Genomic DNA, 23388 nt, shown 5'->3' on the forward strand with positions numbered 1-23388 from the left:
GAATTTATTATAATGGAAAAAGAATACAAAAATAGTATGTTTACAATGTTGTAAAATTCATTTAAAAATCATACAAAGTGATATGAAAGCCAAAAATTTCAGTGTGTATATAGAACCCAAGAAAATACATTAAAGAGGATAAAAAATGTTCCAAAACTAAGGAAACAAAAATTTCTAGGATAATTAGTTTGCTTAAGCGTCAAACAGGCAACTAGCAAGCGATAGCTTAGGTGCCTCCAATGGTGTCCAAACACTAAGGTAGTGGTTGGTTTGCATTTTCATTTTCCATTTTTATGTTCAAAACGATTTTTAATTTTCCTCGAAAAAGGCCCGTTTTCCACGTTTTAAGCGTTTTCGACATTTATAACTGAAAAGGATAAAAAGTTGTTTTGCGTTTTCAGTTATGAATTTTAACTCATTTTTTAAAATTCATTTTTTAAAACGACGGACCAAACGGATTTTCCTCGTTTTTGAAAATGGAAAATCGAAAATGGGCCGAAAATGGTAAACCAACCACGGCCTAAGTTTTCGGATTAAACTTCACTTTTTGACCTCTTTAACACTTTCAATCAAAACACCACTTTCTAACAAAATTTGGGTCACGATATTAACTAGTGGAATTAAATATTAAAATTAAAAGTATATACAAAGTCAAGAAAATGGTTAACTTTAATATTAAACTTCACTTTCTGACCAATTTAGAAAGCATGACGCATGTCATTCAAGACTCAATATAACCCATATTTTTTGTGCTAGATGGGCTGAATCAAGAGTTATTTATAATCAAACATTAGATGATCCTCCGATGGTGGATCACTACACTCGAGCTCTAGCCAAATGGGAGATCCTCGTTGCTTGCATAGAACTATTGCTAGCCATTGGCTTTACACTTGCTCCAATCTAACTCGTTAACTCAAAATCATTACTTAAGCAAAAGTCTTTTCATTTTTCTTTCTTTATTTATTTTTTTATGACAGGGGAACCCACAATCGCTACCTTCGGGTGCGCATTGGATAAATTATCGAATTGACGCAATAGCCTACAAACCACACGCAGTCAGGTAAACCGTACTAGGGAAGTCCAGTGCAACATACTCGACCGAGAAAGTGTTGGTAGGGGAAATTGAACTCATGACCAAAGGTCTCTATGCTCACTTACTCATCAACTCGACCACCCCATGAAGGGCCTTTTCATTTTTCTTTATTGCTTCTATGCAAGGTTGCGTTTTGGGAGAGGTAGGACAATTCGTGACAAACTTATCTCAGATCCAACATAATTTACACGTCTAGACAGCATAGAGCTTCGACGACAAGCTCCACACCACCACCACAGAGAAAAAAAATTTGAGAAAGAAAAGATGATGAGGCTGAGGTTCACTCTTGGCCCATGTTCTAATAGGCCCACATGCTACTGGTCCCTCAAGAAAGCCCAAAAACAACCCATGATCTCTGTTTTGGATTAGGTCAGCTGAGTATTCAACCTGCATCCTTATGTGGGCCCTTCACTAATGACAGGGCCCACAAGTCGCATGTCATGTTCCTTTAACCCTGTCAACTCCAAAATTGTTAAAATAATTATGAATTTTGATCCTCAAAAAGATCAATTTTGTCTTTTGGTTTTATTTTCTTATTTCTTTTCCACTATAATTATCTTCCACGAAAAAAATTTGGTCGAGCATTTTTGATACATCAAAGTGATAAATATACGTCAACATCATAACGTTTTTCTTATAAGAGTTCAATAATATGAACAAGATTGTCCTATTTCTATTTCATTTTCAACGATGGCCCTATAAGAGAACGAAAACTAAATTAACTATTAACGATTTGGGCATGTACGTATTTGAAAGAGAGCATCTCAATAAAATTTTCTTTCTCATCCGATCGGGTGAGTTGTACACTCAACACATTTCAAGTGATTCACGCAAAATTGTGAAATTCTACGTTACTCTAAAAATATCTGTGTTTAAATTTTTTTGAATTTGATGCAGTTTGAACTTTCTCGAAGAATGTGTTTTTAAAAATAATTCACATGGAGGCATTGAATTCAAATGTTTGTTCTTTAACGAGAAAGAACAGGTTTCTCAATCAGTATAACATAATGCAAGCACTGATTGATTTTTTTGGAATTTTGTACTTGTAAAATACTTAAAACATTTATTTTATATTATATATAAATATGGTGGCAAAATCGATATTTATCAAACTAAAAGAGGACATGATCTATGTAAAAAAAAAAAAAAAAGGACTGTTCGAAGATTTGTTCATGAAAAATTAAATCTGTCTTTGACAACCATTTTAACGAGTTTTTTTTTTAAATAGAAAAATGCGTTCTGGAATAGCGATTTTTTAAGAAAACGTGTAGTTAAAAAGTAGAAAATCTTTTGAATTTATATGCAAAATATTTTATCGTGTGAATGCGTGATTGAAAATAAATTTGAGAAAAAGAATTTTATTTTAATGATCGATAAATAAGGGCTAAGTGTCTCGATATTTTTTCAAAAAAATTGTTGAACAATTGGTTGATGCTTCAATGTACCTTTGACAAGCGTCTTAGGAATATTTCGTTTGATGTGTAGAATATATGAAGAACATGCATATATCCCGCGGATGCATCATTGGAATAATTTTATTATTAAAAAACTTGATTTGTTCTAAACTTCAAAATCAAACGTACCAAAATATGTATAATTAATTAAGTATACATATTTAATAATACACACACTAGGGAGTAATTGAGTGTGTGAAAGATTAGTGTCGGGACAAGTGGAGATATGTAATTAGCTATTATTATATTATATAACTAAAATTATTAGCTATTAATTAAGTAATCCTCGTTGTTTACAAAACTATAATAATTTATAAGATAATTATCATTGATATCATATCAAATGAAAAGATAAACATCGAGACCAAACATTATTATTCGAAATACACATGTGACATGTTTGTCATATTAAACAAGAAAAATTAGTAACTTTTTGCGTTATATTAATCGTTTTTAGTATTGCAGAGTGTACGTATACCTAATTCTGTAATTGAATTTCGTTAAATATAGGAAAAGAATTACAAACTCGACTATTATGTAATACTTCGATTGCCCACATCTTGTCTCTAATTTCAACACGCTAGGAAAATTGTTTTTTAGTTAAATTGAATTTAAACACTAAAAAATAAGACAACAATGATATCGCGCTATATGTTCTCTGTAATGTGTTTTCTGTCAAAAAATTCTGTACTTGAAACCCAGCTGAGACATTGAGTGGAGAAAGATAAATAAATAAAATTCAAAATATTCAATTAAAAATATATCCGAGTCGGTTCTCAATAATTTTAATTGAATTGCACCAATCGACTCGATTTTTAGAAAATTGTCCTCAATATATTGGGGGCTAAAAATCAAAACATGAAAAATCCTAGATGCCGAGTGTCAGCATGGGAGAGTGAAACCCATGTGACTGCAAGCAGCTTTTGTCATTAACTTCCTGATTATCCGATTTTCTCTAAATAGAATTATATAAATAATCGAAAGGGCAAAATAGTCACTAAATAAAACCATGTGAAGCCTATTACTGACTGACTGTCATCGTGCAATGGTCCAAAATACAAAGACGATCATGTCGGTCATCAGTGTAATAATGTTGAAATCTAAGGCTATTTTTAGAGTTTGACATGCATAAAATGGCCCTCTGAATCCCAATTTGAAATCATTCACATATCTACCCACTCCCGGAAAAATGCAGAGGAGTTCAAGATTGGGAAGCGTCATCGTTCTGTTGGTGCTGTTTTGTGTGGCTGCCAGCCATCTTGCCTTGGCCTTTACTGATGGTAAGTTAAGAAATTGTTTCTCTGTTACAAATATATCTGTCTGAGTTTTCAGTTTTAAGTTTTCGGGATGTGTTTGATACTCAGTACTGAATTGTAGCATTGGCATTTGCGTGTGCAGCCATTTCGAGCATGTTTTTTAAAATCTTGTCAATGATGCTGTCTAGTCCAATACTTTTTGGTACTATGTACAGTGTGCTCTTATCGACTAAACCAAATCGAGTAGACAGTCTCCATTTCAAGATGTGCATTCCCATATTTCTGTATTGTTTTCGATACATATTGAAGTATCTCGTCTAAAAAATCGTAACTGTTAGAGGATCACTTTTGTTAATTCAAATTAGTCTTCAACAAGCTGAATCTGGACACTTCAATCTATTTTGTTGATGATAACGTTGGTCTTGGATTATCCGAGGAGGTCTTATCCTAGTAATGACAAGAAAAGTCAAGATCACACAACTCTAGTTCTTAACAATTTAAGGAGACAAAGGAAATGAGTCCTTTTACAGCTATATGGTATCAATTAAGTAAAATCCAGTACTTAATTTCTGTAGTGAAGCAAATATTTATATCTATGCTTCTCACAATGGTGACTTTATCTGCTGATGGGCTGTGACCTGTTTGTTATTAGGAGCTAAGAATCTCAACAACTTAGCCTGAGGGTTCAGTTTCACAGGGATGAGGGACAATCAACTAGGCCTTGTTTTCGATAAATTTGAGGTTTTGACTGTAGAATTCCTCATTGATAACACTTCCGCCAAGAACCCGGCCTTGGGATTGGGGACAATTGGCTACATGAATCATTTTTTTCCGCACTATAGTTAGTTCATTTCTAGATCTGCCTTAGCAACTCTAAATTATCCGAGCTCTCGGTAGCATTATCCTTTGGTAACATTTTAGACTACAAGGACGATGTTTTTCAACGCGATTATAGCGTTACTAGTGTGAATTCTTGCAGGACTACTACTCAATGGCAACTTTGAATTGGCACCCAAGTCAACGGACATGAAAGGAACGGTTGTACTAAAATCCAATGCAATACCAGAGTGGGAAATTTCTGGCTTTGTTGAGTACATAAAGGCAGGGCAAAAGCAAGGTGACATGCTGCTAGTGGTTCCTCAGGGTTATGCTGCTGTTAGGCTAGGAAATGAGGCGTCGATTAAGCAAAGATTAAATGTTACGCCAGGAATGTTCTATTCGTTAACATTTTCTGCTGCACGTACGTGTGCACAAGATGAGAGGCTGAATGTGTCCGTGGCACCAGATTCTGGTATGCTACCAATTCAAACAGTTTATAATAGTGAAGGTTGGGACTCGTATGCTTGGGCATTTCGAGCATCCTCTAGAGTGGTTGTGATAATACTTCACAATCCAGGAGTCGAGGAAGATCCAGCATGTGGACCACTGATTGATTCGATTGCCATTCGCGCTCTTTACCCTCCCAAACCGACTAATCGTGAGTTCATCATATCTCAACTTTACTCTATTTATCGTCCATATCTTTGACTACCATATTAGATTAACGTCCTTCTGGAGCAATTATATCCCGTACTTTGTTAGTATTAGCTACATACTTTTGCATGACATAAGATTATTGTGCTTAAAACTTTTAAGTCACTTTCTAAAGGATAAGTTTCACTTGTAAAAAAGTAATTTCAGATATCATGGTCGACAAAAGCAACATAAAAAGTAAGTTTGAGTTACTTTCCAGCACCAAAACATGCTGTAAGCTTTTTTACCCTGATATTTCTAGAGTGACCTTTTGGACCACTATGAATAAATGTTCGAATTCATTTCCATTTTGGCAGCAACATCACATGGTGCAACTTACACGTACGAATGTCCATATGCATCTCTAAAAATGAACTTTAGATTCACATGCAATGAATTACTATTTAAATGAATCTGTATAATCATCCAATATGCTCTAAGTGATTGAAGAAAAGTTTCATTGATGTCGACTGGGGACAGCTCGTGCTTTTCTCATAACTATTCGGTTGCAGTATCGAAAGACATTTCTAATCACACGATCATCTTCTTCTAATATGGGGTTGTTTTACGTGAGCTGGTACTAATTATGCAGAAAACCTACTGAAAAATGCGGACTTTGAGGAAGGTCCATATATCTTGCCTAACACAAGTTGGGGAGTCCTTATCCCGCCTAACATTGAGGACGATAACTCTCCTTTACCAGCCTGGATGGTCGAATCTCTCAAAGCTGTCAAGTACATCGATTCTGATCATTTCTCGGTAATGTTGAGTTACCTTATTTAAAAGCTTAAGTTGTTAGAAATGGGACACGTTTATCTATTTATATTTTAATCTTCAACAGGTACCACAAGGCAAACGAGCAATTGAACTCGTTGGTGGAAAGGAAAGTGCCATCGCACAAGTGGCGCGAACCATTGTTGGCAAAATTTATGAGCTCACATTTTCGGTAGGAGATGCTAGCAACTCTTGTGAAGGATCCATGATTGTTGAAGCATTTGCCGGCAAAGACACTATTAAGATTCCTTACGAATCCAAGGGCAAAGGCGGGTTTAAACGTGCTGTGCTTCGTTTTAAAGCTGTTGCGACTAGAACCCGTGTCATGTTCTTGAGCACGTACTACCATACAAGCAGCAAAGACTTTGCATCGCTTTGTGGCCCTGTCGTTGATGACGTGAAGCTGCTAAGTGTTCGGAATCCACGAAGACTTGTGTGATTGGAGCAAACCTAATAATGGCCTAAGTCTTTGGTTTATACTAAAATGTTTTTGGCTGTAAGGAAGAGTGATGTTTAATTATACTTGCATTTTACTATTAGCAATACTTCCATACAATTTAAGTCATGTAGTATATATACAGAAGTGTGCGACTATTGTTAAATGTTCTTGCAGCATAATAAACTCAGAATTTAAAGTAATTGGGATGGTAGTCTTGTTATCTTGGTTTTTCTTAACCTTGTTTCTTTTTAAGATGCATTTGTACATAAAATTTAATATGGCACTTTCAATAAATGGGATTAATGATGGTAGATGATGAACTCCTCCGAGGACGGTGTACTGCTGCTGCTTTGGTACCTGAAATGGTGGGATTTTATCCCTAACCCCTCGGTGAAACTCCGATAATCAAGTTAGTGGAGCACTCAAAAGAGTGTATAAAAGATAGAAAGATCTTTCCTCGATGTGTGCACAATCTCATTCTGTGCCTATGATAGCAGGTCGATTTCCCAGCTCTGATAGCTCGGCTGCATTCCTTGCATAATCTCATTAGTTTCTACCGAGTTCGGTCTGCCAATTGACCTAAAGGTATAGAAGATAGTTACTTCTTTTTCTTAATTAATATTGTGTAACAGTCCATAGTTCACTTCATCAAGTGTACTTTTAGTTAATTAGAATACCGACTGCAATTTGCCTTTTGAATGTTAGATTCGATATGAATATTTGTGGAGAAAAAGCAAAGAAAAAGAAAATATTGCTCGAAAAGTCAAGAATCACCAACAATCAAAGAAATTCTTCCTTTCTTTTTCTTGGTAATGCTAGAAAAATAGCAGCTGTAGGCCCGTAGTGAGATAGATTTAGTAAGTATATAAAAAATGATTGAGCTATAGTGTCCGTAGATGTCTTGCTAGGCCTGTCGTCAACTTCTAGATAACAAGCGCTTATTGAGTTCTATAAACCGAATCAGATTATTATTATTATCATTATTGCCGTCGTCGTCGTCGTTGTTTTTTTAAAATTACACTTGAACAAGATTGGCTAGATCCAGAGTCTCTAGCCTCATGAATGCTTTGTGAAGCCTCAATTTCTGGATTGCTACTTGATGTAATTTGACTTGGTACCAGTCATGGATTTGAACCTCTTTAATGGACAGCTGCAAACTACAATATTGGAAGACAATGTTTAACAGAAACTGTTGTTGAATCACCTCATTTATAAACTCGAGTTATTAGAGAAGAGACAATTGTTGTCTATATGCCTTTTTATGTGTGGATCGATCACGATTATTTATTTTTTATCAAAAGCTTAACGTGTGTATAAATTTTCATATATGAGTAGCCATGACCGTAAGACTTCAAAATAGGCCAATTTTCTGCTCGGAATAAAATGTGTCTGTTAAAAAAAAGGATAGGCCCATCATAAAATAACACTTCTACTAGCAATTAGAGACATAAAATGACTTAGAAAATGAGTACATACCTCACTTATGACTCCCTCTTTAACAGTATTCAAAATGGTAAATCATGTGAGCTGATCTCTACTAGTGTAACTGTTGGGCAATTTTAATTATTGCAAGAATAAAATTTTCAATTCAAGCAATTAACTAGAACGATTAACTATGTAAATAAATAATTTAAGCAAAAAATAAGAAAATTCAACACTAAATTTTTACGTGGAAAAAGCCCTCCAGTGTAGAGGGAAAAAATCACGGGCCAACTCCGGCCAAAATTCACTATAATTAAAATATAGATTACAATATTCAAGTTTATGCCCCAAAACTTGAATTCTCCACAAATTGAAAATACCACAATAATCTATCTTTAAGACAACAATTTATCTCACCACAAATCAACAATTTGATCAACCTTGTGAGAACCCACTTTGAATACAAATTCAAAATATATCTTAGAGAAATTCCCAATTTATATATTGTGGAGAAGAAAAATAACCCATGTCATTCTACACCTCAGTAAAGAAATTTTTTCTAGTAGTAACAATTTATTCTCCAGCCAACACCAATTTTACTTCTCTTTCAACCGGTTCTTTCTCTCTCTATTTCCACTCAACAGCCTCAATTTTTCACAATTCTAGCCGCCATTGTTGACCCTTAAATTTGTCTCACAAATTCAGTCGAGAGAGAGAGAGAGAGAGAGAGAGAGAGAGAGAGAGAGAGAGAGATGTAATTATATATATAGCCACAGTTTTTGACCTAATTAAAGATAATCTAGTAAATTGGGCTTAGGTGGGTTTTAATGGGCTGCAATAGGCTGGATCTACTCAACAATCTCTCACTCCAGCCCACTGAGGAAAGGAGATTATCTTCTAACAAATTAGTTAGAATCCATGCCGGCCAGTCCGGTACAAAACTCAAGCTTTTCTTTGGTCACAACTTTTGTTATCATATCAGTCAGATTTTTCTTTGTATGAATCTTTTCTAACAATATCAATTGTTCTGCCACTATCTGTCGTAGCCAATGATATCTCACATCAATGTGCTTTGTTCGAGAATAATAAGTAGCATTCTTGCTCAAGTCTAATGCACTCTGACTATAACAATTAATTACATACACATCTTGCTTCAAACCCAAATATTGGAGAAATCGTTTCATCCAAAACATTTCTTTCGCTGCTTCAGTTGCTATAATATACTCAGCCTCAGTTGAAGATAAGGCAACACACTTTTATAATTTTGACTGCCATGAGACAGCTCCTCCTGCAAAAGTAATCAAATATTCTGGAGTTGAGTTTTTACCATCAAGATCACTAGCCATATCTGCATCTGTAAATCCCTCCAAAATTGGTTTTGAACCTCCAAAAGTTAAGCACATCTTAGAAGTACCTCTCAGGTATCTAAAGATCTATTTCACTATCTCCTAATGATTTTTACCGGAATTAACAAGAAACCTGCTAACTACCCCAACTGCATGAGCAATGTCTGGCTGTGTACAAACCATGACATACATCAAACTTCCAACCGCGGAGGAGTAAGGAATCTTTGCCATTCTTTCTTTATCTTCCTCCTTAGAAGAACAAGTCACCTTACTCAGTTTGAAGTGACTACCAAGTGGTGTTCCAACAAGTTTAGCATTATTCATGTTAAACCTTTCCAGCACTCTCTCTACATATTTCTCCTATGATAACCATAACTTTCTGGCTTTCCTATCATGGCGAATATGCATTCCCAAAATTTGTCTTGTTGGTCTAAGACCCTTCATGTCAAACGATTTGAACAGATCTACTTCCAAACTACGAATTAACTGAACATCCTGTCCCACTATCAACACATAATCCACATATAACAAAAGGATGATGAAATTACCACCATGGAATTATCTGACATAAACACAATGATCTGCATCTGTCCTGGTATAACTATGACCCACCATAAAGGAATCAAATTTCTTATACCACTGTCTTGGAGCCTATTTCAATCCATACAAACTATTTTTCAACCTGCAAACCATATATTCTTTTCCTCTTACTTCAAATCCCTCTGACTGAACTATGTAGATTTCTTCCTCTAAATCACCATGGAGAAAGGTGGTCTTCACATCTAATTGCTCAAGCTCAAGATCCAAACTAGCTACTAAACCCAAAACTACTTGAATAGAAGACATTTAGACAACAGGAGAGAATATCTCTTCAAAGTCAATCCCTTTCTTCTGACCGAAGGCTTTTACCACCAATCAAGCTTTATACTTCACTAGCTTTTCATCGTCTTTTTTCAACTTGAATGCCTATTTATTTTTCAATGCCTTTTTACCTTTAGGAAGCTCTGTTAGCTCATAAGTGTTATTCTTCTACGAAGAGTTCATCTCTTCTTGCATAGCCTTCATCTAGCTTTGTTTGTCCCTATCAGATTCTACCTCTTGAAAATATTCTGGCTCCCCCTCATCAGTTATGAACACATAATCTAATACTGGATATCCGGTTGATGGGCGATGCTCCATGGTAGATCTTTTGATCTGAGGTTCTGATGTAGTAGGCTGCTCACCCAGCTCATCCTCTAAATCATTCTCATCAACCCTTGTTGGCTCATCAGCATGAGACACTGTCTGAAGGTAAAGAGACAGGTGTATGGTCAGTGACACCCTCAATAATACGTTTTTGATTCCCAGATTTCTCAACATCTGCCAACTTCCGATTTTCATAAAAAATCACATCTCTACTGATAAGTGTGTTTTTGCACACTTATTTACATCACAAGCACGACTTAAATACAAGTAAAATGATCGAATTGTTACTTAATTTTATCGAATTCATGCAATATATTTGATTCTATGGAAATAGTGGAATTCAGGAGAAAATAGCCGAAAAAGGACCAAATTGGAGCAAAATGAAAATTCAGGGACCAAATTGCAATTATCTGAAAGTTAATCCGATGAACACATCAAGGATTTGATCAAGTTAAGCATCAATTGGAAGTTATAATTGAACATTGGAGCAACTAGAAACAAGAGAGGAGGTCAAAGAGTGAAGGAATGAAATTTGAGGATCAAAATGACTCAATTTAGAAGTTCACTCTACTATGCGATCGCAAGTAACCCTTTAGGGATTAAAAATGCTATATTTCATATACCTATGCGGTCGCATAGATATGACCTGTGCCCGATTTTTGCAGTTTCCTTATATGATTGCAACTCCTTTGATAACCTAATTTCGACGGGTTTAAATAGCAAAAAAATGTCCAGAAGCCGCAAGCAACGAATTGGGAGGCAAAAAATTCATTTTGGAGAGGATTTGAAGGCAAGAACAAGGATTGATGCGAAGATTTACAAGATTTCTTCAAGTTTTGATAACCCGGTGATGTATTTTATTCAAAACTTGATAGACTTCGTTATTTTTATCATGATAGGCTAGATTTCTGTAACTAGGTGATCGATGAACCATGTAATTATTATTAAACCTGTTATTTCATGACTTTGAATTCATAGTTCGATGGGATTATTTGAATGAATTATATTGATTTATTTGTTTCCACAATTAATGTGCACTTAATTTGTGTGAATTTGGTGGTTTAATTCTGAATTTGAGAAAATTGGATTAAACTCGACATATATAATTCATTACAGGGTCTGATAGGGGATAGAAATATACCCCTATGCCCTATGAAAATCTTTAATTGCTCACAAAAAATTACATGCGTTCTTGTATAATTGCATCCGTCATAGAAATATAGGCTGGTGATTTATGAGAATAGGTTCAATACATCTCGAGAGAGAGTATTGAATAGATTTAGGAGTATTGATTTGTCAAATTCTCATTGGATTATCAAAATTGTGAAATTAGGGTTTACGTAATAATTATTTGGGGATTCGTGATCCTAGTGCATTCGTTTTACATTGATTTTCATAAATTGACAATACATTTCATTTATTTTTATAACTTTTCGTAATTGAGTCATTCGTTAAGTGAATTTGAGTAATTAGGATTTGATTTGAAATTAGGGTTTTTCAATTTGGGGATTTCTTCCAAAATTAGGGCTTTTAATTCTAAAATTCATCTTAAGTCAATTAGTTTCGGTTAAGGCTAAAATAAATAAAATTGAACTACTCTTTCTCTGTGGGACGATACTCGGACTTCTAAAGTCCACTTTATTACTTGTCACGACCCGTACACTTGCGGTAATTTAAATCGAAAGAAATATTTCGCGAACAAGTTTTTGGCGCCGTTGCCGGGGATTGAGTTTAGTTTAATTTTATTTCTTGAGACACTAATTCGAACTCAATTTTTATTTTACTAGCATAATTTTGTTTGTATTTTTATTTTTATTTTAGGTTATTATCCTCTATTTGTGTTTTAGTTAATTAAATTGTTTGAATCTCAGTGCTCGTATTGGTTTTAATTCTCAGATTTGCATGTCACGATTGCCTGGAGGAGAATTGATTCCAACTGATCCTGAAATTGAGCGCACCTTTCATCAACGACAAAGAGATCACCGCGAAGCACAAATACAAATGGCCAACGAATTAAACAATCCCATGATTCATGCTAACGAAGGAGAAGCAATGGAAGACGGGAATGAGATTCTGGGGGATTTCTTGACTCCTCAAGTGATTCAAAGCCAGTCCAGCATAGTGTATCCACCGTTTGGGCAACCTAATTTTCAGTTGAAGACCAATGTGATACAGCTGTTTCAAAATGGACACCAATTTTATGGCAAGGCTGAGGAGAACCCACACACACACGTATCTCGATTTCTGGATATGTGTCAACATTTCAGATACCAAGGGATTTCCGATGACGCTATTAGGTTGAGGCTTTTTCTATATACGTTACGAGACAGAGCACTTGAATGGTTCGATTCACTCCCGGTTGCAAGTATCACTACATGGAATGAGCTGGCACACAAGTTCTGCACAAAGTTATTCTCCCCAGCCAAGATAGCAAAGCTGAGACATGATATATCAGTATTCAATCAAGGAGAGACTGAATCATTTGATGAAGCCTGGAATAGATTTAAAAACATGCTCCGGAAATGCCCTCAGCATGGGTTCGATAAAAAGACCCAGATTCGATTCTTTTACACAGGATTACTTCCATACCATAAGAGCATGGTAGATTCAGCATCAGATGGCTCAATATCCACAAGAACAGTTGACGGGGCATTGGAATTATTTGAGCAAATGGCTACCACATCAGCCATGTGGTCTTCTGAGAGGGCGATTCCAAAGAAAACTCCAGGTGTCTATGAGGTGGACGCTTATTCAGCAATCTCTGCAAAAATTGATTCTCTGTATCACAAGGTGGAAAGCATATCACAAGCATCACAAGCTAAGAAGAGTAATTGTGAGGAATATGGAGCCGAGCACAAAATATCAGATTGCCCAATACTCATGCAAGGAATTGAGGAAGCAGATTACGCACAGTGGGGACAACGCCAGCAGCATAATCAATATGGCGAGACTTTCAATCCTTGCTGGAAGAAATGGCCCAACTTCTCTTGGAGCAAACAGAATCAGAATAAGCCACAGGGGCAATTTCAACAATAGGAGAAGAGGCCTCAATTGGAAGATATGATAGGAAAATTCATGGAGAAGGCCGAAGTTACACTTCAAAATCAAAATACAGCCATCAAAAATTTGGAAACTCAGATGGGGCAGCTAGCCATCGCATTGACTGGCAGAACACCAGGTAACTTACCAAGTAATACGGAAATCAATCCTAAAGAGCAAGCCACGGCCATTACAACTCGAAGTGGAGTGCAATTACCTGAAATCCATGTCAAGAAATCGGGGATGATTGGAGAAACATCTTCTTCCACTGAAGAAGAGACTGTTGTAAATGAATCAAGTTCAAAGGAAAATTCAGAAGAATCACAAGATAAGGCCAAAGTCACAGTCAACCCCTACGAACCTCCGATTCCCTTTTCACAGTGCTTGAAGAAGCAAAAAGTGGAGCAACAATACAAAAAATTTCTAAAAATCTTCAAAAAGCTCCATATCAACATCCCACTAGCTGATGCACTGTTCCAGATGCCTACCTACGCGAAATTTTTGAAGGATATCATATCAAATAAACGCAAGCTGGAAGATCATGAGACAGTTATGCTTACTGAGGAATGTAGTGCCAGAATTCAGAATAAGCTTCTACCAAAACTAAAAGATCCAGGGAGTTTTACTATTCCTTGCACAATCAGTGAAGTGTATTTTGGTAAAGCATTATGTGACCTCGGTGCAAGTATTAATTTAATGCATTTGTCTGTTTTCAGGAAACTAGGATTGGGAGAAGCTAAAGCAACCACTGTGAAGCTTCAGCTGGCTGACAGGTCACTGACACATCCCAGAGGAATAATTGAAGATGTGCTTATCAAGGTTGAGAAGTTCATATTCCCAGCGGACTTTCTTATCCTGGACATGGAAGAGGACAAGGACGTTCCATTGATACTTGGCAGACCATTTCTGGCAACTGGGAGAGCGTTAATTGATGTTCAAAGAGGTCAGTTGATTTTAAGATTGGGAGAGGAGCAGATATCATTCAATGTATTCAAGGCAATGAAATTACCAGCAGAATCTGACAGCTGTTATCAAGTTGACATTATTGACAAGGCAGTACAAGAAACATTCTTACTACACGGTCATCTGATGCCTATGAGGCATGTATTGCACAATCCTAATCAATCCAGTCAGAGTCTTTTGAAGTTGAAACATGTGCAAGATTTTTGGAGACCAACCCGCCATACACACGAAAGAGGCACTTCGAGGAACTGGGGATGGGAAACATAAAGCCACTACCTTCAGTTCAGCAGCCGCCAGTTTTAGAACTCAAACAACTACCGCCACATCTCAGATATGCTTATTTAGGAGAGTCAGATACACTTCCAGTAATCATTTCGAACACAGTCAGTGAGATGGAGGAGGAAAAACTGCTCAGGGTACTTAGAGAGAACAAGACAGTGATTGGTTGGACAATAGCTGACATTAAAGGAATCAGTCCTTCCCTGTGTATGCATAAAATTTTAATGGAGGAAAATTGCAAGCCTAGCATAGAAAGTCAGAGAAGATTGAACCCAAACATAAAGGAAGTGGTCAGGGCAGAGATACTGAAGTTATTGGATGCAGAAATTATCTACCCAATTTCGGATAGTGCATGGATCAGCCCTATTCAAGTGGTACCAAAAAAAGGAGGAATCCCAGTGGTAAAAAATGAGAAGAATGAACTAATTCTCACTAGAACAGTTACGGGTTGGAGAGTTTGCATTGACTATCGCAAACTCAAGCAGCCACACGAAAGGATCACTTCCTACTCCCATTCATTGATCAGATGTTGGAGAGGTTGGCTGGACATTCACACTATTGCTTTCTTGATGGATACTCGGGCTATAATCAGATACCTGTTGCACCAGAGGATCAGGAGAAGACCACTTTCACTTGCCCCTACGGTACTTTTGCTTATCGTAGGATGCCTTTTGGTCTTTACAACGCTCCAGCCACATTTCAGAGGTGCATGATGGCAATATTCTCAGATATGATTGAAAGGTTTATCAAGGTTTTCATGGACGACTTCTCAGTATTTGGATCTTCATTTGATGAATGTCTAAACCACTTGAATTTGGTCTTACAGAGATGCAAGGAGACTAACCTGATTTTAAATTGGGAAAAATGCCACTTTATGGTGCAGGAAGGCATTGTACTTGGGCATAGGATATCGGCAAAAGGAATTGAGGTAGACAAGGCAAAAATTCAACTGATTGAGAAATTACCACCACCTACATCAGTTAAAGGAGTTCGCAGTTTTTTGGGGCACGCTGAGTTCTACCGGAGGTTTATAAAAGATTTCTCGAAAATCACTAAACCTTTGTGCAATTTGCTAATGAAAGATGCAACCTTTGAGTTCAATGAGGGTTGTCTCACAGCCTTCAATACTTTAAAGGAAAAGCTTACGACAACACCAGTAATTGTAGCACCAGACTGGGAATTGCCTTTTGAATTGCTGTGTGATGCAAGTGATCACACTGTAGGTGCAGTATTGGGACAACGGAGGAACAAGATTTTTCATGTGATCTACTATGCAAGCAGAACTCTAAATGATGCACAAATAAATTATGCAACCACTGAAAAGGAGCTATTGGCTGTGGTATTTGCATTTGACAAATTCAGGTCATATCTCGTCCGGTCTAAAATCATCGTCTATACTGATCATGATGCATTGAAGTATCTGCTCACAAAGAAGGATGCAAAGCCGAGATTAATTCGTTGGGTGCTGTTGTTGCAAGAATTTGACATTGAGATACGCGACAAGAAGGGCACCGAGAACGTAGTAGCAGATCACCTATCCAGACTAGAACCTGGGGAGACGAAAGATTTAGTGGATATAAATGAGATCTTCCCGGATGAACAGATGTTGAGAGTGGATGAAGCACCTTGGTTCGCAGATATTGTCAATTACTTGGCCAGTTCCATTCCATTGCCTGACTGCTCTAGTCACCAAAGAAAAAAAATTATTCGTCGAGTTAAAATACTATTTCTGGGAGGATCCAATTCTCTATAGACGAGGAGCTGATCAGATAGTGAGGAGGTGCGTACCTGAAGAAGAAGTACATGAGATTCTCGAGCACTGTCACTCATTCGCATATGCAGGACACTTTGGAGCTTCAAAAATAGCTGCAAAGATTCTACAATCCGTGACCAACAAAAATGCAAGGACTAGCTTTATCATCTAGTTTCAACCGTTGTTCTTTAGCCACATGCGCAAATGCATTGCACCAAAATACCTTCAAGTGAGAGTAAGAAACATAGTTTTCTATCCACAATTTTTCTGGAATCTCAAAATCCAAAGGAGTTGATGGAGATCGACTGATTAGGTAGCACGCTGTTCGAATTGTTTTACCCTAGAATGACTTAGGTAACCCAGCCATCCTTAACATACTTCTGACCTTTTCTACAATGGTACGGTTTATTCTCTTTGCAACATCGTTGTGTTGAGGAGCACCAGGAACTATCTTTTCATGTCCAATGCTGTGTTCTGAACAGTAATCTTTAAACACTTTAGACGTATATTCCCCTTTGTTGTTACTTCGGAGACACTTCAAAAGCTTTCCACTTTCCCGTTCCACCATGGCATGAAACTATTTGAAGTACTGGAAAATCGATCTTTTGATCTCAAAAAGAACACCCACAATTTTCGTGAAGCATCATTAATAAAAGTAAAAAAAAATATTTATTACCACCTAAGGACTCCACCTCAGTGGGACCATAAACATCAGAATAAATCAAATCTAAAATATTAGATTTTCTTCTAGAGGATTTCTGAAAGGGTACTCTATGCTGTTTACCAAATAAACAATAATCACAAGAATTTAATGTTGTACCTTTGATAAAAGGAATGAGAGACTTTTTTGCCAAAATCTGTAATCCTTTCTCGCTCATGTGAGCCAACTGCTTGTGCCACAAGTCTGGTGAAGAATCACTTTTAGTTGCATTTACTGTTTCATTGCACACCTTTACTTGTGTCTTGTAAAGTGTGCAACAAACATTTCCTCTAGCAAATACCATTGACCTTTTTGTTAGTTTCCATCTTCCACTGCTAAAATAAATGCACTACCTTGCTTCATCAAATGCATGTGTAGATAGCAAATTCAAGCGCATGTCAGGAACATGTCGTACATTCTTCAATGTCAATCTGCGAAAGATGTCACCAATTCCCGCAATACTGGCAAAACTGTTATTACCCATCTTCACCCTGCCAAAGTTACCTGATATGTATGAAGTGAAGAACTCCCGTCTTGGAGTAACATGGTAAGAATCCGTTGAGTCAATAACCCATTCAACAAATGAATCTGCAACATGACAACATTGTTCATCTTCAGCGAAAAATACTGCTACAACTACTTCTTCTTCTTCCGAAGCACTAGCTGCTGTATTCTGATCAGTCTTCTTCTGATTTTTCTCATCTTTCAATTTATTTTTCCAAGTCATGCAATATTTTTTTATATGACCCTCTTAGTCACAATAAAAGCATTTGACCTTTCCTCTTGTCTTTGACTGATTTTTGAAGTTACCACGTCCCTTAGGACCTCTGCTTTTACTCCTACCTCTTTTCTCTGTAATAAGAGCTTGTGCATCATTCCTACCCAAGTCTTTCCTTCATATTTCTTCATTGAACAAGCTGTCTTTAACTAGAGTATTTTCAAGCATACCATTCGGAGCAGAGTTACTAAAGTGACACCACCAAAGTCTACCAACTATCAGGCAATGAACTCAAAAGTATGAATGCTTGCATCTCATCATCTAGCACTATTTTCATTGTGGTCAACTGATTTATCAAGTCTTGGAATTCACTTAAATACTCAACAACTGATTTTCCCTCCTTTAGCTTCAGATTCACGAGCTTTCTAATTGCAAAAGCTTTATTTTAAGCGGTCTTCTCTTATAGAGACTCTCCAATTTTTTTCAAAAACTATGTGCATCGGTCTCTTGAGATATATGATGGAAAACATTAATGTCAACCCACTGTCTAACATATCCAATGGCTTTCCTGTTCATTTTCTTTCAGTCACCGTCACTCACATTGCTTGGCTTAGCACTATCATCTTCAATAGATTCATGTAAATCTTTACAATACAAGAAATTCTCCATCATAGGCTTCCAAATAGAATAACTTGAAGCCGACAATTTAATCATAGTGCCCGAAGTATTCTCTATTTATTCTGCAATAAAATCACACATACACAACCTGAGCTCTGATACCACTTTGTTGGGCAATTTCAATTATTGCAAGAATAAATTTTTCAATCCAAGTAATTAACTAGAACGATTAACTATGCAAATAAATAATCCAAGCAAAAAAAAAAAAAGAAAATGTAACACCAAATTTTTACGTGGAAAAACTCTCCAGTGTAGAGGAAAAAAACCACGGTGCAACTCCGGCCAAAATCCACTATAATTAAAATATAGATTACAATATTCAAGTTTATGTCCCAAAACTTGAATTCTCCGCAAATTGAAAATACCACAATAATCTATCTCTAAAATAATAATTTATCTCACCACAAATCAACAATTTGATCAACCTTGTGAGAACCCACTTAGAATACAAATTCAAAATATATCTTAGAGAAATTCCCAATTTATATATCGTGGAGAAGAAAAATAACCTGTGTGATTCCACACCTCAATAAAGAAATTCTTTTTGGCAGCAACAATTTATTCCCCAGCCGCCACCAATTTTACTTCTCTTCTAGCCGGTTCTTTCTCTCTCTATTTCCACTCAATAGCCACAATTTTTCACAATTCTAGCCGCTGTTGTTGACCCTTAAATTTGTCTCACAAATTCAGTCGAGAGAGAGAGAGAGATGTATTTATGCCCATGTTTGATCTCCATTAAATTAAATTACATTTCATTTTTTATCTCCTATTTTCAACCACACAATCTTCCATAAAATAATATTATACGTAAATTGAAAATTTTACTTTTTTCTCAACCACTCATTTTTCTAAAAAATACTATTTCCCCAATTTCATATTTAGGTAATGGGCATAAAAAAGGGGATATATATAGCCACCGTTTTTGACCTAATTAAAGATAATCTAGTAGATTGGGCTTAAGTGGGTTTTAATGGGCTGCAGTAGGCTAGACCCACTCAACAGTAACAACACAGGATGCTGAGGGAAAGTTCGATGCCGGTGTTGAGGAAATGATACTGCGAGGAAAATAAAGTCGAGGCGTTTGCGGTACTTGAGCCAATCCAGCAACCTTAAGCTTGATTATGCTGCCAATGAAGACGACCTATGTAATGCTAGTGGAGTCATGGGAATGCTAATGGAAGGAGACATTCTATACCTTGCCATACCATGTCCAATCCCGACTCCGGTCCTCAGCCCAACTTGCAGATCTGGAACTAGATTTGGAACATAAGACCTGCCACCTTGGTGAACATCATCTCGTGTTCATAAAAAAAAATATTATAAAAATCCAAAAAATGTGTGCACAATCTCATTTTGTTCTGGTTTTATTATAAAACAAGGCCAAAACATTACCAATAACACTATCAAATTCAAATTTGTCAAGCCTTTTACAGTCCCATAAAGCATACTATATATAGATGCATTAATATAAGAGGGAATTTTTATACATGAACTTGATTATGCAGGGATCTGATATAATATTTTGTAGCATCTTCAGGCGTTGAGTGTTTAAACAAGTAAAATATACACCTTATGACAAACCCAAAACCAAAAATAGAGAAGTTTATGAATCTTCATGTTAAGCTTTAATCTAGCTAGCTAAACTACACTTCTTTGCTATGGTTCACTCTTTTATTTAGAAAGTGACTTAACGGAACCAATCTTCTACTATAAGTAGTCCCCTCTTCCACCGCCATGGACTTGCAAGATACGGATGCTCGTAAGTGTTGTCGACAATTTAATGTAGACACTATAAACTCATTACCGTATATGTTTTGCAATGTTTCGTCAATCTTACTACAATAACGAACCTTAACGACTATTGGGAACGAGTTCTTGAACAGTTCTCAGCTTTTCCTTAAATCGTCTTCTTTGTAGTTGTGTTCATATGACATCATGGTACGCACCAAAATTAAAATACATAAAAAATTTATATGAAACTATAAATTATAAAAATAATACTACATACGAATGATTTATCAATATTAAGCTCTTGTTTAACAATCATTATTTTCAAACTCTTTTTTCTACACTCGTTTTCAACTACACATTCACAATAAAATATTCTTTATGTAAACCTAAAACATTTTCTTACTTTCTAACCACACATTTCTCTAAAAGTCACTATTCAGAACTCTTATTTTGCCAAATATTAGTTGTCAAATAGGGGCTTAATAGTAGTATCCAAAATAGAGTTAAGTAATTAATATGAAACTTGGCCACAAATTATAGTGACATCAATGTATTTTTTGCATATTTTATAATTAATACCATTTAATATATATCTTTAAATTCATACTAATTAAGCCCTCTTTGTCTCCTTTTCTTTCAATTTTTTTTTTGGCTCAAACTCATTTTTAACCCTACATTCACACAATAAAATATTTTACATGTAAACTCATAAATTTTTCATACATTTTAATCACATTCTACAAAAAAAACTCACTATTCAAAAAATTATTTTTTCCCAAAAACTCTTGAAAAAGGAAAGTAAATGGAGGCTAAATAACTATATATATATTTTTTTTATGGCGGAATGAAATTACTAATTGTTATCAAATTGTAGAATAATATAATTTTTATTTGATACAGCAAGAATAAACAAGCAGAGAATGAAAATTGCAGAGATATATTCCACAGCGAGAACACTGTAAATATGCAATTTGAGGTCGTGTGTACACAATTTCTTTAAAACAGATTCACCTCCTTGCCATAGATACTTGAGATTTTGTTTGGACGTCTATCTCCCAGGACGGAATAACCTTGTTTCTTTATATTATTCTTTTTATCTTGTTTTTTCTTAACCTTGTTTCTTTTTGAGATGCTTTTGTAAATAAAATTTAACATGGCACTTTCAATAAATCGGATTAATGATAGTAGATGATGAACTCCTCCGAGGACGGTGTACTGCCGCTGATCCGGTACTTGAAATGGTGGGATTTTATCCCTTATCCCTGGGTGAAACTCCGATAATCAAGTTGGTAGAGCACTAAAAAGAGTGTACAAAAGATAGAAAGATTATTGAGGGTAATGTCCTATCAGTTTCTTCATTCGCGGAGTAAAAAAAAAATTGAAATTAGTGATGTCTTTTGTTACAATAGTTTTAGGACACGTGGACAGGTTCAGCAGGTTCACAGCTGGCGTAGTTAGGTGCCTGTCAAGCGCCTATGATAGCAGGTCGATTTCCCAGCTCGGAGAGATCGGCTGCATTCCTCCGTCATCTCAATAGTTTCTTCTGAGTTCGGTCTCCCAATTGGCCTATAGGTATAAAAGATAGTAACTTCTTTTTCTTAATTAATATTGTGTAACAGTCCATAATTCACTTGATCAATTGTAACTTTAGTTAATTAGAATACCAACCGCAATTTGCCTTTTAAATGTTATATTCGATATAAATATTTGTGAAAAAACAGAGAAAAAGAAAATATTGCTGGAAAAGTTGAGAATCACCAACAGTTAAAGAAATTCTTCCTTTCTTTTCCTTGGTAATGCAAGAAAATAGCAGCCGCAGTGAGATAGATTATGTAAGTACATCTAAAATGATTGAGCATATAGTGTCCGTAGATGTCTTGTTAAGCCCGCCGTCAACTTCTAGCTAACAAGCGCTCACCGAGTTCTATAAATCGAACCTTTGGATGTTGAGGTTGAAATGCAGTTCCTGTAATGATCCAATATCAAATCTTTATGTGAATCATCATGAATTTGACAAGAAAATCAAATTATTATTATTACCCCCTCCATCCATTTATATAGGTTGGTTTTTGTTTTTTCACATGGATTAAGAAATTTTATTTAATATTCTTGAAAAACAATTTTTGCCAAAAACTTTTATAGTTTACCCTTATTTATATTTGTACAATTTCAAGATTAAGCAGAAAAATTGGTTAGAACTAGATAAATCAAATAAGGGTATATTAATAAATGAACAAAACTAACAGTTTCAATAAAAAAATAGAACAATATAATTGAAACAAGAAAATAAAGAAGTCAGTCTATATAAATGAGACGGAGGGAATAATATTATTTTCAAGGGTATTCCAATTATACATCAAGAAATGTACATCAAGGTGTCCAACCCCTCACATGGAGGGGCCCCACTCCCTCGATGTACATCAAGTATAACCCTATTTAAAATTACACTTGAACAAGAGTGGCTAGATCCAGAGTCTCTAGCTTCATGAATGCTTTGTGAAGCCTCAATTTCTAGATTGCTACTTGATGTAATTTGACTTGGTAACAGTCTTGGAGTTGAACCTCTTAATAAAGACATCTGCAAATTACAATATTGGAAGTCAATGTTTAACGGAAACTGTTGTTGTATCACCTCATTTATAAACTCGAGTTATTAGAGAAGAGACAATTGTTGTCTATATGCCTTTTTACGTGTGGATCAAGATTAACGTGCGTATAAATTTACATATATGGGTAGCCGAGACCGTAAGACTTCAAAATAGGCCATTTTTTGTTCGGAATAAAATGTGTCTATTAAAAATGAGGCTAGGCCCATCATAATGTAACACTTCTACTAGCAGTTAGAGACATCAAATGACTTAAAGGGAAAATGAATACATACCTCACTTAAGACTCCCTCTTTAACAGTATTCAAAATGGTACACCAAGTGAACTGCTCTCTACTAGTGTAACAACACAGGATGCTGAGGAAAAGTTCGACGCCGGTGTTCAGGACATGATACTGCAAGGAAAATAAAGTTGAGGCATTGGCGGGACTTGAGCCAAT

General features: G+C 35.9%; 1 protein-coding gene across 1 annotated transcript; it reads left to right on the forward strand.

The window, feature by feature from the left end:
* The first annotated feature begins 3639 nt into the window (after window positions 1-3639).
* LOC111383156 lies at window positions 3640-6748 on the forward strand. The gene is made up of 4 exons (XM_023007234.1): window positions 3640-3827; window positions 4783-5280; window positions 5908-6074; window positions 6157-6748. Exons 1-4 carry the CDS (start codon window positions 3737-3739, stop codon window positions 6526-6528), a joined length of 1128 nt encoding a protein of 375 aa, XP_022863002.1. The 5' UTR covers window positions 3640-3736; the 3' UTR covers window positions 6529-6748.
* The last annotated feature ends 16640 nt before the right edge of the window (window positions 6749-23388 follow it).

Source organism: Olea europaea, unplaced genomic scaffold (genome assembly GCF_002742605.1).
Source record: "Olea europaea var. sylvestris unplaced genomic scaffold, O_europaea_v1 scaffold262, whole genome shotgun sequence".
Lineage (NCBI taxonomy): Eukaryota > Viridiplantae > Streptophyta > Magnoliopsida > Lamiales > Oleaceae > Olea > Olea europaea.